Below are 17,353 nucleotides of genomic sequence, written 5' to 3' on the forward strand. Positions count from 1 at the left end.
TTATGACTTAATATCCACGGTCCGTATTTTGTTGTTTTCACATCTGTGGCAAATGGTCGCGAAGTTGCTCGTGACCAAACAACATTGCGTTAGGCGGCGTCAAACGGAACCTGCGCGTTTGCACATTAGGCTTCACAGATGGTGTGCTAAGGACGTCGGCAATTTGGCAAATAGATGGTAAGCTGTTTTAAACAACTTTGGTGAAGAAATGTGGATGTTAAAGGAATAGTCTACTCATTTTCAGTATTAAAATATGTTATTACCTTAACTAAGAACTGTTGAATCATCCCTCTGTCATCTGTGTGTGTGCACGTAAGCACTGGAGCGCGCTGCTACGCTACGATAGCATTTAGCTTAGCCCCATTCATTCAATGGTACCATTTAGAGATAAAGTTAGAAGTGACCAAACACATCAACGTTTTTCCTATTTAAGACGAGTAGTTATACGAGCAAGTTTGGTGGTACAAAATAAAACACAACGCTTTTCTAAGCGGATTTAAAAGAGTAACTATATTTTATGGCGTAATAGCACTTTTGGGAGTACTTCGACTCGCCTGAAAAGTCCGTTCCCCTTCTCACTCTCATAATGGGAGAGGGAGGGTGTTACTGCGCCGAGTCGAAGTACTCCCAAAAGTGCTATTACGCCATACAATATAGTTACTCTTTTAAATCCGCTTAGAAAAGCGCTATGTTTTATTTTGTACCACCAAACTTGCTCGTATAACTACTCGTCTTAAATAGGAAAAACGTTGATGTGTTTGGTCACTTCTAACTTTATCTCTGAATGGTACCATTGAATGAATGGGGCTAAGCTAAATGCTATCGTAGCGTAGCAGCGCGCTCCAGTGCTTACGTGCACACACACAGATGACAGAGGGATGATTCAACAGTTCTTAGTTAAGGTAATAACATATTTTAATATTGAAAATGAGTAGACTATTCCTTTAACTTCAGGTGTGCTCGACTTTTAAGCAACATGTGTGTGGAAACGTCCGTAAACAGTCTGGGGGAAACCGCGTCACCTGTATAAAAAACTTTCTGATTGGCCCGCCCGATCTGACGTCATCTAAATGCCGGTAATGCTTTATTTTTCGTTCACACACAGCGCTTACCGGCAAATTACCGTTAATCTTACAACCTGTCTTACTGGTAAATTGGGAGCACTGATTTACCGGAAAGGTTCTGTTCACACATGACATGTTAACTGCAATTTACCAGTAAATTACCAGTAAAGACTGTATGTGTGAAAGGGACTATTGTAAATGCAGCCAAAGTCGGAGCGGTCCTCTCTCTCTATACTCGTAAACACTGGAGTGGTAGTTTCGCATACGTCATGCGTGACTTTTCGATGTGCTTATTTAATACGTAAGGTCACGTTGGTGTGTCACACGGCAAGTGCAAGATGAGATGATGTTATCTACAAGTACTTTTTTTTGCGAAAATGATGATTGTTTTGCTAGATAAGACCCTAATGCCTTGGTTGGGATCGTTTAGAGTCCTTTAGAGCTGCATTGAAACTGTAAACTAAAGTCCACTACATAGAGAAAAATTCCTAAAAAAAAAAAAACTTAACTTGTTCTCAACTGAACAAAGAAAGACATAAACATCTTGGATGACATTTGGGTAAGTAAATTATCAGAATCTTTAAAAATAAAAAATAATTTAGAGTTTCTTCACAGCAATGCCATAAGAGAACCATAAAGAACTTATTTTGAAATAGAAACGTTCAGACTTCAGATATTAAAGGTTATTTTTGGAACCATACAGCCTAAAGAGGTTCTTCTATGGCACCGTGAAGCACCTATAATTTAGGAGTGTACTGGAGAACAGGTTCTAAAATGATTAGAGCCCAAAATCAAATGAATAACTTTAAGAAAATGAAAGTAACAGATTATTTCAGAATACCACTGTATGTGACAAATATTAATCTCTTTACTTTTTACTGTACCTTATCCACCCTAGTCTGGCTGCTTTTTTCCATAACAGGATGTGATGTCACAAAGAGGGTCGTTGAGGCATCACATGTCAACGAGCAGTTAAGACGGACAGTGACGGAGCCGTGCACGTTGGGCAGCTGGATGTGAGTGGACATGTGTTACAGATAAAACGTTTAAAAGCAGACATCTGCAGGCATGCGTTGTGAGACAAACCAGTGTGTTTTAGGGTCACAGGAAAAGGGAAGGGATGGGAAAAAGACATGCAAGGATGTAAATGGACATACAACATTAGTAAAAAGAAATTAGTGACACACTGCACATATTTATAGTCTGAGTTGTGAATTCTGGGATGAAATGAGTGTGTTATCACAGATAGAGTCACACAAAATAAATGTGATGACTGTAAAATGCCTTAATGTTGTGAAATTACATCTTGCAGTGAGAATACTCTACACCAGCTTTAGTGCCAAGATTGTGTTACGGCTGGTTAGCTTTAAACAAACACAATGAATCTCAGCAGCTAAAGATGGAAGTCGCCTGAATGTGAATCTGAACAATAGTCCTGGAATCTCTGACTCGTGCTGGACCATCACATCTCATGCGCCTCTGAGACACAGGAAGTGATGTCAATCATAAGGATAGAAGATTTCCTCTTTACTTACCAGATCTGTAACCTGATCTTCTTTCCTCTCAGCTCTACAGTTTTGATTTTAAAATCCACACCTTTAACACAAAAGCACAGAATACTTAAGAAAATTACACAATGCTTGCTTACAATTGCTACGGTTTTATTTAAGCAAAAGCCCTACAAAGGTAATAAAAGCTGATTATATATTCCTAAATAAAAGGAAAATGAAAATGTTCCTTTTTTTATCTATTTATAAAAAATACTTTTCCAGGCTGTCATAATGTTGAACACCACATTCTGAACTGTGATAAAATCACTGTAATGCACACCCACTTGTGGTTTACTTCTTTAGTTGTCTTGAATGCAAATTCTTATGACGCAACAAAAGCTGCGTTTCCATTAAAGAGCCAGTAAGAAGCTAATTTTAAGCATCCTATTACTCTTTATAAGTCCCGGACAACAGGTTAAATGCATGCAAGGTCAAAAAACACTGTAATTATCTCAAAATATAAATGTAAAATTACCCCATTTCTCAGAGATCCCTAAACGATTCGTGTGAAGCCGTTCAATGTCTGCCTAAACCCCACCTTACAATAGCCTAAACTGCTCTGATTGGTCAACTGACAGTCCTGCACAGACCACAGATCAGTGGCACAGACCAACAATAGTGCAACATGTATTGACCTAGTGCTAACATGATTTACTGAGAAGAAATTATCGACATCAGTACATATCAGGGCTCTAGACTAACTTTTTGCACTGGTTGCACTGGTGCGCCTAACATTTTTTCTTAGGTGCACCAGCACAAAAGTTAGGTGCACCCTAATTTTTGACTGCATCGGATTTATAGTTCACCCAAAAATGAAAATTCTGTCATAATTTACTCACTCTGATGTTGTTACAAACCTGTATAAATGTCTTTGTTCTGGTAAACATGAATGAAAATATTTTGAGGAATGTTTGTAACCAAACCATTCATGAGCCCCATTCACTTCCATAGTATTTTTTTTTCCTAGAAGTGAATGGGGCTCATGCTTGGTTTGGTTATTAACATTCCTCAAAATATCTTGCTTCGTGTTTATCAGAACAAATACATTTATACAGGTTTGTAACAAAATGAGGGAGAGTTAATGCTGACAGAATTGTCATTTTTGGGTGACCTGTCCCTTTAACACCGCAAGTTATGGTGGTTTAATACAGAATATAAACATGTAGGCTATTTTATAATTTTCCTTATACGAGTCCTGCACAGACCACAGATCAGTGGCACAGACCAACAATAGTGCAACATGTATTGACCTAGTGCTAACATGATTTACTGAGAAGAAATTATCGACATCAGTACATATCAGGGCTCTAGACTAACTTTTTGCACTGGTTGCACTGGTGCGCCTAACATTTTTTCTTAGGTGCACCAGCACAAAAGTTAGGTGCACCCTAATTTTTGACTGCATCGGATTTATAGTTCACCCAAAAATGAAAATTCTGTCATAATTTACTCACTCTGATGTTGTTACAAACCTGTATAAATGTCTTTGTTCTGGTAAACATGAATGAAAATATTTTGAGGAATGTTTGTAACCAAACCATTCATGAGCCCCATTCACTTCCATAGTATTTTTTTTTCCTAGAAGTGAATGGGGCTCATGCTTGGTTTGGTTATTAACATTCCTCAAAATATCTTGCTTCGTGTTTATCAGAACAAATACATTTATACAGGTTTGTAACAAAATGAGGGAGAGTTAATGCTGACAGAATTGTCATTTTTGGGTGACCTGTCCCTTTAACACCGCAAGTTATGGTGGTTTAATACAGAATATAAACATGTAGGCTATTTTATAATTTTCCTTATACGAGTCATGCACAGTCCTGTTTGATAACCGGCATCCGCGCGATTAAAATAACACTTGACCCATTATCCGACATCAGCATCTATTTATTTCATACCCGCCCGTTTTACATAAAGACTGCGACCGGCCGCACCGCAAATCGTGAAGTAAGTAGAAACCTTTAAAGATCTTCATGCAGAACATTGACAGAAATAAGCACAGGACAATGACTGGACAAATATATTAACATTTAATGTGAAACTTTGTGAGGGTCGGCAGATTGACAGCTGAGCGGTCACAGTGTTTGAACACTCATAAGCGCTGCGCTTATATTTATACCTTTTAAATTGATGATATGATTGCAGTGATTCCAAAGGGATGTCCAAAAAAACTCAAGTAGAATGTTAAATGTTTAAAGTTTAATGTATTTTTCTCGCTGCCCTGCGTAAACCCGCGCCGGTGATGGCATGAAATGCGTGATGAGATTGCATAAAAAAGTTTTTTGTGCTGCATCGGATTTGGAGCGGGTCAAACAATAAATAAACTCATATAGGCTAGGCTACTTTTGAATTCGTTTTGTTAATTTGCTAATATTTAAGTTAAACACATTTCATGTAGGCTTATTTATTTTATTATTTTTTCACAAAAGAAAGATGTAATCATCACGTTCTATTCATTTTAATGCCTTTTGCGCATAAACTAAACCCTTGGGGGAATTATTTATAAATGAATCAACAACGCAAATCAAGGAATGAACTTATTTCTCTATTTAAGACAGTCTGGCAGGGCGGTGATAGCGATACAGCAAACACCGAAAAGTTTATAGGATTAGATTTGGAAATAAGATTATGAAGAAAACAGCGGTCCTGACTCCTGGCTTTTTTCTATACATTTGGCGCACGGAACGCGACATTGCTGTTGGGTTACGTTCAAATAATTTTCTTCAAAAGATTTATGCTTTGGCTCTGACTCGATTGTAAGAGGCTCATTACCTAATTCCGTCTTCGGGTTCGGACCTGATGTGACGGGAGGTTGATGTCAGAGCATTGGTTGTGATCTTCGGACGGATCAGGCAACTTAACATTCTTAACGAAAAAGTTGTCAATCGTTCTTTTCCTCTTCTCTTATCATCAGCGTCTCTCTCTCTCTCTCTCTCTGACTGGAGCGCACACGCATTTTTAAACGTACACACACGTAGATCTGGACCATGGCTTTTTCCCTCGAACTCCTGGGTTGCACTAGTGCGACCTGATATTTTTTTAAGTCGCACCATTGAGAAATTAGGTCGCATGTGCGACCAAATTGGTCGCACTCTAGAGCCCTGTATCATATCATTCATCATTAATTTTACCAATAAAAACGACGATAGAAACTAACATTTTACACTCATTTAAGCATTTATGTAAGCTAAACGGGTCATAGCAAAACCGTAAGTGAGCATGCGTTAGACGCTTGCTAACGTGACTCTCTGACAGGATATAGAGTTTAAACAACGACATCATTCATCATTAATCCAAGCAATAAAAACGACAATAGAAACCAACAATTTTACACTCATTTAAGCATTTATGTAAACTAACCGGGTCATAGCAAAACCCTAAGTGAGCATGCGTTACGTTAACAGCTTGCTAACGTGACTCTCTCACAGTATATTAAGAGTAGGGCTGCACGATTAATAGAAAAAGAATCAAGACCTCGATTCATACATAAATGCGATCTTCATTATACAGTATTTCCCTGTATGCAGATGCTGCGTTCACGTGTTCAGTATTTCCATTACAATCCAAGATGCTGTTATTCACCTTATTCCGCCACGCCCCTTTTTAATTCTTCGCTCTTCCGCATTTTGTCAACCGACTTCCGCTGCTCATATGGCACAGTGCATTCGGTGGTTAGTTTGGTGGTTAGAAGATTGTTTGTAGTTCACTATAACTTTAGCGAAATGACAAATATCGCTACTGCTGTAAATGTTTTAAATTAGGAGCACGGTTAAAACTTCATACGACGCTCGGATAGTCTTATATTGTCCCATCAATCGTCTCGTGGTTAGACGATATGAAGCGGCCGCGGCAAGTAACCTATGGCACATATTACCTCGTCCTGTCAGGAGTTGATGGAGCAACATTGAAAATTATTAAAAGTATGTCTACCAATATTTACACAGTGATTTCGTCTTTTTTTTATAGCAAATGTGCACCTTAGCCAGTCCAATAACTATTTCGTTTTTATGTGGTACCATGATAGAATTCATTTGCAAACTTGCCAACACTTATTCCTTCAAATCAGGAGACTTAAATCCTTTTAAGTGGAATCTACAAAGCTCACATATGGTTTAAGAAATTTCTTACAGATAATATCTGATCACACTGTAAAGGTTTATATAACTGCATGGGAGGTTACATCTGATCACATAGTAAATGTTTAATATAACTGCATGACATGTAACATCTGATCACATAGTAAATGTTTAATATAACTGCATGACATGTAACAGCTGATCACATAGTAAATGTTTAATATAACTGCATGACATGTAACAGCTGATCACATTGTAAAGGTTTAATATAAATGCACAACATCTGATCACATTGTAAAGGTTTAATATAATTGAACAACATCTGATCACATTGTAAAGGTTTAATATAAATGCACAACATCTGATCACACTGTAAAGGTTTAATATAAATGCACAACATCTGATCACATTGTAAAGGTTTAATATAAATGCACAACATCTGATCACACTGTAAATGTTTAATATCACTGCATGACATCTGATCACATATGAAGGTTTAATGTAACTTTACAACAGGTAAAGCAAGACCACCCTGTAATAAATTAAGACACAGCTTTATCGGAGTCATCAGGAGCTGATCCCAAGTGTTTTTCTGGAAGCTGTTGGTGTATGTACTGGTAAAGTGCTTGGCGACTGTGTAATGGATGCAATATCAACCCTGTGTAAAGCTGACACAAAGATGGTTGTTTCTCAGCAGAGATTTGTACATTTGTGCCAGCTCAACACATTGAAGCAGTTTCTCGGACAGGGTTTACAGGATAAGGATTTAATTATATTATTAGGACATTTTAGTTTTTACAAACAAACCCTACAAAAAAAACAAGACTGGTGCGCATCTTGTGACAAAACAATGGCACTCATATATGTTGAGGTATGTCAGTAAAAGGTGTTTTTAAATTATTGTAGCTCAAATATGCATTTTAGCTTGGGACCAGGATAAGCCCTGTCAGGGAAACCGCACCAGCACTAGCTTTCCCATATCAGATGTAGGTTGCTTCAGGTGTAGTTGTGGTCAGAGACTGATGGATCCTCCCATTGTGTTTCTGCATCACAGTTTAGGAACATGTTGATTGTATCATCTCACAGTTGTCCACTGCATCACTACACATCAATGCATCTGTGAAAACAATATAACCATAAACATTTTTATGTTAGTATTTAAAATAAACTTGCATCATGAGAATTAATATATAAATGGCACCCATACTTAAACAGAACAGTGTGTAAGAGAGAGATGCATTAAAAAGAGACAGTAACATTATACACACAACCTTTAACTTCAGTGTTAAATAATACGTTGTTTAATAGGTCATTATCAATATCTGAATGAGAAATGAACTGACATTCTAGCATCTGAAATCTCAGTAACTTGTAGGAATCACGTGGGCTACTGTAAGAACGCAATGTACTATAATATCTCGTTGTACTATCGTAAATATAAAAATATAGGTGGACAATTAAAACCATTCAAATAGTTGGATTTTATAAACTAACGTTACTGATCTTAAGTGTATTTGTAGAACGGACTTCACAAATCTAACTTTAGGCGAACGAGCACAAAGTTAGCTAAGATAGCTTACCTGAAACTGGCCACCTTTTCAACACCCGGCGCGGTTTAAAGTTACCGGAACATCGTAGTCGAACCTTGGGATAAGGGTATTCCTCAGTTGGCTTAAAATTGGTAAGAAAGAAACATAAAGGCGCTCGGGTGAGCTTTTTAAGCTTTAACGCGGCGCCTTCAGTCACTGCCTCAGCTGCTCATCGTCTATGCGGCCGGAAGAACGTTGACAAAATGAGCGAAATGGCGCCGCCCTTGTTGTTGTGAAAAATAAGGTGAATATCAGTCAAAGTAGCTAACACACACTCATACAGGGTAAAACCAAACCCTATTCATTCACCAATCAGACCCGATCGTTTCTCTCCTCTCTCATCTCATTTGCGGCGTTCCGCTGCCACTCGCGTGACGTATAACAAGGCGGCAGACCTAAACACAGTTGTTTACTTGGTGTATTTGGAGCGGCAATTTTCACAAAAAAGAGAGGATAAACGAGAATCATTGTGGAAAATCCTGGTGGCGACAGAGAAAGTGATGATGCAACAACATTGGTTTAGAAAGTAGGCAAGGAAACGTGATGTGCAACATTATTTGAAAATGATGCGGTATGTACTAACCTCCCAGAAACACATCACACATGTCTGCTCCCAAGTATAAGAGGCTTTTCTTCCCAATAATGTTTGGATAACACTATTAGGAACTAACACTAACATACAGCTCTTTTGATTTAAAATAATGTACTGTTACTAGTGTTGGTCGATATGCCCCATTGTGAGATCATCTTATCATCAGCCTGTGAGATCGCCAATAAACGAAAGTATCAGGGGGCGGGGCAATAGTTTACTTATTTATTTGTTCATTTCATATTCATTTATGACAAGCCACTTGATTGGTGGAAAAAAAGTAGGGCAACACTGTTACAACAGCGACCTTCTTACAGGGTTCCCACACCTTAGTTAACTTCAAATTCAAGGACCTTTAAAGGGGTCATAGCGTGAAAATCAGACTTTTTCCATGTTTAAGTGTTATAATTGAGTCCCCAGTGCTTCTATCAACCTAGAAAATGTGATAAAGATCAACCCAGTAACTTTATTTGGGTAAGCCATTTTCTACAAGCATGTAAAAAAATTTGGTCGTTCAGATTTTGCCTGTTTTGTGAGGTAGGTAGCAAGGGGAATTAAAATAATACTGCCCCCATTATCTGCACTATCCAACCACAGCACTGCCATTTAGTACAGAGAAAAAGAGGGAGAAAAGAAGAAGATTTATTTTACAACTTAAAAATATCTCATAATATGACTAGTGATGGGAAGTCCGTTTCGTTTTTGTGAATCAGTTCTTTCGGACAGTTCGTTTCAAAGAACTGGTTCAAAAAAACGATTCACCAGTTCTATAACGTACTTTACGTAATGACGTCATTTGCATCTAATTCTATTATCCAGCAGGGTAAAATACATTAAAAAATTCAAAAATTCCAACCAAAGCACATTCAAAACCTTTTAACAGAATTCATGATCAAGCTCATAAAAACTTAAAATATAATCTGCACACACACACCTAACAAATACATTTTAGTCAAAACGGTGTTTAAAAAGTAACTAAACCCTTAACCAACTTTTTTTTAGTTAAAGATCTGTAAGAATGATGCTTTATTAGTGCTGTTCATTGATTTTAGTAAGTTTTGTGACATTTGGATATAAAGTGTTTCAATACTACAATATATGGTGTAAAAACGTCTGAGTGCTGCCCTCTTCAGGTTGAACGGTGACTACTGCAGTTGAATTTTCCTATTGGTTGTTGGGTCCAAAAAGTAACTCGTGACGTAAGCAGATTCAAGCTCACCACGCCCTTGTTAAGTCACGTCAGTGCAAAATGCGCAGTACGGCGGAATATGTCCCGCCTTCTAAATAAAATAGCCAATTGTCAAAGGTAAAATCATTGCGTCTCACTGCAGAAGCTCCTGACTGGTAGCCAGAGAAACATTACAAGAGCGCATGCGCGTTAGCTGCCTGGTTGGAGCAACCAAATATAAACTTTTTAACGCAACTTTAACGTCATAGAAAAAATGTATGCGACAGTTCATCTAAGTTTTTGTTGCTGGAGAAATATTTTATTTAAATGTGAGTGTGTGTTCTCCGAGTCCGATCGACCTCGGGTATTACCCACAATGTTAAACAGACCCGGACCCGAAGTAATAGATTGAGACCCGACCCGGACCCGGCTGATCATTTAAAATATAGACCCGAACCCGTACGGGTCCCGGGTCTTCCGTGTAGACCTCTAGATCTCACCACACACTTAAGTTCGTCCCCTCTATCTCCGTTGGGATCTGCCCCCTTTTCTTGCATTTTTCAAATATTGCCAGTGGGTGGAGTCAGGCTCTGACCAGGGGTTTAGTTACGCTTTAATATAATTAGCTGTTCCATGCATATTTCGCGTAAGTTTTATGGTAAAATTAATGTCTGTCAATCATCTTAGTTCATGTAGGCTTCAGTATTAGCACAGCAACTCACTGATGTCCGTACTGTTTGGCTCACGCTAGCTCAGTATCCACAGTTCTTTGATTAGTTCTTTGGGCGCGTCCGATAGAAACTGTTCTCAAATCAGTGAACTGGTGACTCCATAAATGCAGCAACCTGTTCCTGACTCGAGAGTCGCTGTATCGTGCTTTTCAGTAACAAATGCGCAGAATTAACGGCTCATCAAGTCGGACACGTACAATAGAAACCGTTCTTGATTCAGGTATTCATTTTATTGGTGACTCTGGAATACCAGTATGTTTGTTGCGCATGCTCAGTATCAACAAAATTCACCATGTCTCGGTTCAGTCAGTGATACTGTTGGGGAGAGCTTGTACGAGTTAAGATACGGATTACTCTCTCTTACTTAGAATCGGAATGACTGTCAAGCACATCTGAAAGTGAGTAACTTGTGGATCATTGCTGTATTGAGACACAAACTTTTAAAACGATTCAGTCCGATTAGGTGTACTGATTTAAGTTGTTTACTGAAAAGAACCAGTTCAAAAGAACAATTCGTTCACAAACTGGACTTCACTAAATATGACCCCATCCAGGTCCAATACCCTCAAATTCAAGGACTAAATGTGGGGACACATTTCAAGTGAGAGCAAGATTACATTGTGCTACCTTAAAGACACATGTTTACAGTTCCCTTTCAAGGGAACTCGCTCTGCGTCACTGGGGTGACACTTTGGGGACACCTCCAGAGGTAAGTGTGTCTGAATGTGTATATTAAGTTTAGAGGCTTTATGACAATGACAGGGTGATGCGGGAGCCAGGAAGTATATCGCTATCTGAAATATTGCCAAAGACGGATTTCAAGGACCCGTGGGATCCCTGTTCTTAAAACTGATGTCAGTAATCCTGTGTGAAATTTCCGGCGTGCCAGGGAACAACACACGCTGGTTTTAAAAGCTCTTTGCGGGGAAGAGTCAAGAGTCATGCGCATTACACGTTCACGTGCGAGAAGGAGATTGTGCACGTTACAAGCTCTCTAACGCAAAGTGAAGCTCAAAAACCCTCGCTATTGGCCATATGTCTGACTACTGTCGATAGTATCATCTATCGGCACAACCCAATGACTAAAAAAAAGAAAGAGTTCACTACTGTGTCCTGTTCAACAACTTTAAGAATGCAATGCAATTTGCGTTATAAAATAATCTCACACGTTCGTTCACATGCAATAAAAATAAAGTGTTGGAGCCATTTTTGCTATTTTTTGTGTTTCCTTTGTTGTTATGATTAGAATAATAAGTTTAAGTTTTCTATGATATTATATAATTAATGAATTATATATTTAGTCATTCTTTGTCACAGGGTGTTCGGGCAATAATGGGCACAGATTCACATTAGTGTCTATGTAGCCCCACCTCCTTTTGTCTAAAGTATATCATGTGATCACACAGGTGTTTTAGATTAGAGCTGGCAGGAGTGGGAAAGGGACACAGTTTTTTGACCGTGAAAAGATCTGTAAAGTAACAAAAGCAAATAAATGTTTAAGCAAGAAAGAATCTGCGTGTCATAAACATCACTGACTGCTCCTGTCATAGCGGCTCCATGCAATTTGTAAAATGCATTGGAGGCCGTATTATAAAGGCATAGCTAAATCCGTTTACACACTTGCATTGGTACTACGAATGTTGTTGGGTATCTCTGTTTATGACATCTCTGTGAGTGCATAACTTTCACAAGCGTGACAAAGCAGAAAATGAAGCATGTCGCAGCAGCTGCGTGTGACTGTGTCTGGCTATTCTGGGATATTGAGGTAGCATACAACTAATCTGGCCTTAAAGCTGGTTATGGTTGATGATCTTGATATATTAGTTTGCACATGGCTAAACTGATTGTTTAAAACAAAGCTTACTTAACCGATGTTAATTTGATGATAAGACTTTGTTATTCAACCTTGTAATGTCTTGTAAACCTGTCACTGTTCATATGACTAAACAATATCTATCATTTCATGGCATAAGATGGGCCAATTATGCACTGTATCTCTAACACATGGCTCTCATTATTGAAAATATCACTCCAGTATCACACTATAATCATTTTCACTGCTATTTGTGTCAATGAAAGACATTAAACTGTCATTATTATTAAAGAAGATAAAATGGCTTATATGATGTAAAAATGACAACAACAAAAATCAACTTGCTGAAACTTCTATTATGACATTGTCAGGAGTCAGGACTGGACATAACTAACCCACCATACTAGTGTTGTTGATTTCTCATGTTACATTAGCTCACACAGCTACAACTGTTCAAAGCAGACATGAAATACATTTGGTTTTTGTTTACAAGGCACAAGACAACCACTAGACATAAGAGGTTCATAATTGCATTAGGAAACTGATGCATACAATGATAACGGCATTAGATTAAAGTATAAGTATAACTTATAAAGTATAATATAACTAAGCAATATATGTAAGATAAGTCTCAGTTGTGCCTAAGAATGTATCCGTGAAGTTTTAGCTCAAAATACCCCACAGATCATTTGATATAGCATGCCAAAAATGCACCTATTTGAAAGGGAGCAAAAGGTGCCTTTTTAATGTGTGTACCTTTAAATTAGGGCTGCAGGATAAATCGCATGCGATAGTCATGCGCATCTCGTCAGTAAAGCCGGTTCCTTGTTTAGTAGTAAATTGCTATCACCTGCTTTCAGATGGAGCAGCATTTACTACACAAACCCATAGTTCACTGCCAATCAGGCAATTTTGCATGAATTATCACTGACGTATCGCCTGCGATTACGAATGCGATATGGCCTGGGTTGTTGTGTTAAAGCTCACGTAACACACGCTGTTTCTGCATTTCTGATGTTAATCTGGAGTACCTATAGAGTAGTATGACATCCTTTATATCTCTGAAGAGTCTTTAGTTTAATCAGATTTATAAAAGAAAGATTAGCTTTACCGAATCTTTCCGATAACGTACGAAAAAATGAAGAAGGAGGAGTTACTACCGCAGGAGGAGCGAGTACGAGTCATGCAACACTATCCAACACTGTTTTAACTTATGATTCACTACATGGTCGTGTCATTTATATAATATACACGCGCCTATTTCCAACATAAGACAGAAGTCTTACTTACCACGTGTAACTCGTCATGACCCGGTTCTAAAAATCCACAGCATCAAACACACACGCAAAACTCCGCTGCTAATCCGGATAATAAACTATATCCATTGTTTCCATAAGGCTGGATGTCTTCTCCTTACATCCAAAAACACACTTCTTGTTGTGCCATTGTTGAGTTTTGAAATTAAACAAAGCTGAGTGGCGTGATAAGCTGTTAGCAAGCTCTAGCGTCTCCCGCTGACTGACGGCTGGGCGGGGTTTTCCGGGGGAAGTTTTCCGGCGGAAGCCCATATAAAGAAGTGATACGTATCGAAAACCCCTGAAACGTCAGTTAGAACCGTAATCGAAAAAAACTAGCCGAAACTTGTACGAACCCTGGCGAAGTGCATTCGGCACAGAAATACTCTGAAACACGCCCAACTGCGGTTTTGACACTTTGCCTACGTTTAGCATGAGGAAACAACTCTATAACTGTGTTAATAAGTCAGAATGCTTGAAATACCATTAAACCCCCCCTTTAACACACTGCCAACACACATTTATTTCCAAACACATTGTACAAGTGGATTTTGCATAATGTGTGACCTTTAAGGTTTGTTTGTTGTTTATTTGACAAAGTTTCAAAATATAATACAAACCCTGACTGTCGAGGAGGATATACACAAAAAGCCATTGGTTTATTTCCACTGTGGTCCTCAAGACAAGATTTTAGAATCATCTATAATTAATTACAATAAATAATAATAATCGATGGTTCGATAATTACCTATATTTAACTACATAGTGTTCAAATTGGGGGGTCTGGGGTGGTCCCATGCCTCCTATAAGAATTGAGGAACCCCCTATAAAGCACAAAAATATAAATTGGGGATTATTAAAAATTAAAATACAACATAAATTTAAAATTATTTTGCTGCATCGCAACAAAGCGATACTGTCCATTATTTGTTTCAATGTCGCAATAAACTATTCCAAACGATTTCTGTTTAAAGTAAATGTAAACTCTCAAGTACGCCTCACGCTGTTTTCTGGAGTAATTGATAGACGAGTCAATGTGTGTGGATTAAACCTCGTTGATGGTAAGAATCTTTAGTTATTCAGGGCTCCAGACTAACTTTTTTCACTAGGAGCACAGTCGCCCCCAACTGAAAATTTTAGGGGCACAACCTGAAAATTTAGGGGCACACACCGTAAATCAACATGCTAACCAAATATTCACATTATATTTAGATATTATCTTTAGTAATCTTCAGGGTTTAAAAAAATTCTTCACACTAATTTGAGGAGTAAAAATGGGTAGGCTTTGAGTTAAAGGAACAGTATGTAAGAAATTTATATCAATGAATCATAAAATGGCCCTGATATGTCACTAGATATTAAGAAATCATTTTCATTTCAAATACTTATATTACTGACAACAGTGGTCTGGCCAGGATATAGTCATTTAAAAAGTTGAGTTGCAGCCCTCAACTGATGTTTATGTTGTCATTTTGTGTATTGGCCACCAGTTGTGTGATTGCAGTACCAGCTTTAGCCACAAGTTTTGTGTTTGCAATACCAGTTTTGGCCACAATCCTACATACTGTTCCTTTAAGGGTAATTTGGGGTTTCTTTGATTAAAACATTGATCCAGGACCAACAAAAAATGTTGATCCAGGATCACATCTTACTTTGTGAAATCATGGCGACCTTATAGGGACCTCCATAATTGTTGACATAATTCGAACACTGACTACATAGACTACAATAATGATCTATATTTAATTACAAACTACAATAATAATAAAAAATCTATATTTAACTACATAAACTACCAAGATGACATATAGTCAACTGTATAAACCACATTAAAAGTAACACTACACTTTTTTGAACGATATTATGCAGCATCCGAAAATAGTCCCCAGCTATTGAAAGTTACCAATGGGACTATTTTCGGGCAGTGCGTAATATCTTTGCGCCTGCTACAGCTATGTTACGGCAGCAAAGTCCTTGATTATTACGCCAGAATGAGAGTATAGTTCCTAGAAATATGTTTCTAGAAAATTGCAACTTTTTTTTCGTATTTTTCTTAGTACACAGAAAAATATCTCTTTGGTCATTTTTGAGGGCGATGCTAATGGTCTAATCAGATTCACTGGATTATGCTAAGCTATGCTAAAAGTGGTAACACCCGGAGATCGGCTGAATGGATTCCAAAACAGTAAAAATCTAATGTTTAACTCTAGGGGAGCTGGAAAATGAGCATATTTTCAAAAAAGGAGTGTCCCTTTAGGTAAGCAATAATTAACGACAGCCGTTGATTTATTGGAAAATAATGCACACCCAGGGTAGTAATGCACTTCATGCCGTTACACAACGGGTGCACATTATTTTAACTAATTCAAAGGACCCGAGTCAATTATTCCTGCTAAGATCTGATTCCTGTGAACAGTCTGGATACTGCTAAGACATCTGGTGATTATTTTAATAACATTTGACAGGTGTGAGTTTATTGAAAAATAATGTATACTCATGGAACATATCTCAACCAATCAGAATAAAGCATGCAATTGCCACGTGGTAAAAAATCTATTTTTAACTACACAAACGACAATGATGCTCTATATTTAACTACATAAACAACTACATAAATCACGACAATTATCTGTATTTAACTACAAATAATAGAATGATTATCTTTTTGTAACTACACAACCTACTATAATGATCTATATGTAATTAACTTACATAAACTGCAATGATGGTCTGTTTAATAAGAGGCAGTAGTTAACTATCGTCAATTGTGTTTATAGTTAATTATCGCTGGTTTAGTCTAACTGGTGTTGTTTTAAGGGTACATAAACTGTAGGAATTGTTAATAGATAAATAAACATAATGAAAACAGCTAACGTTACTGGTAAACAGCTGTCCAGAGTGAAGTTTATCTCTCACTATTTCTTACCCACAGTTGACTTGCACGCCTCGCAGAATGTATCATCTGTAAATCTCTCCATCAGGCTGGTCTTCCCCACGCCACGGGAACCGATGATGATCACCTGCAGTTTAAAATCAGCGGCTCTGGGCGGAATCTTCCTGCGGCGCTGCGACGCTCCCACAGCGGGAGAGCCGCCGCCGGCCCTCCGCTGGACACCAAAGCCGGAATCCATTCGCTAACAACAACCGGCCCGCATCTGTCACACACCCCGGCCGCTTTAAATACCTCCGTGCATCGCGGTGGGAAACTTTAATGAACTTTAAAGCGGCTTTTCGTCAGAGTTTGTCAAAGTTTTTTAGTATCCTGTAGCTGTTGTCGTCCTACACTGGGAACGTGAGAGCAAGCGTGACATCACCGCAACTTCCGGTTCCGACGCGTTCCAAAGGAAAACGCAAAATTCCCTTTAGGATCATTTGCAAATAAGCAGTTAGGATCTTTTAAATTACACGTGTCCTCTTAGCGTTTAACAAAGAAATACTCGTTCACTTAATCGTTTAGTCTACTTGAATATTTTTTTCA

The 17,353-nt window shown here is 38.1% G+C and overlaps 1 protein-coding gene across 1 annotated transcript in view; it reads right to left on the bottom strand.

Moving 5' to 3' along the window:
* Positions 1 to 17,230, bottom strand: part of LOC129443172 (ras-related protein Rab-12) — a 28,239-nt gene extending 11,009 nt beyond the window's left edge. The window contains exons 1-2 of the mRNA XM_055203619.2: positions 16,802 to 17,230; positions 2,600 to 2,660 (exon numbers count right to left, since the gene is read on the bottom strand). Coding sequence (XP_055059594.1) covers positions 2,600 to 2,660; positions 16,802 to 17,006 — 266 coding nt within the window. The 5' untranslated portion in view covers positions 17,007 to 17,230. The remainder of the gene's footprint in view (positions 1 to 2,599; positions 2,661 to 16,801) is intronic.
* Positions 17,231 to 17,353: the final 123 nt, after the last annotated feature.

The sequence above is a fragment of the Misgurnus anguillicaudatus genome, unplaced genomic scaffold (genome assembly GCF_027580225.2).
Source record: "Misgurnus anguillicaudatus unplaced genomic scaffold, ASM2758022v2 HiC_scaffold_26, whole genome shotgun sequence".
Taxonomy (NCBI): Eukaryota; Metazoa; Chordata; class Actinopteri; order Cypriniformes; family Cobitidae; genus Misgurnus; species Misgurnus anguillicaudatus.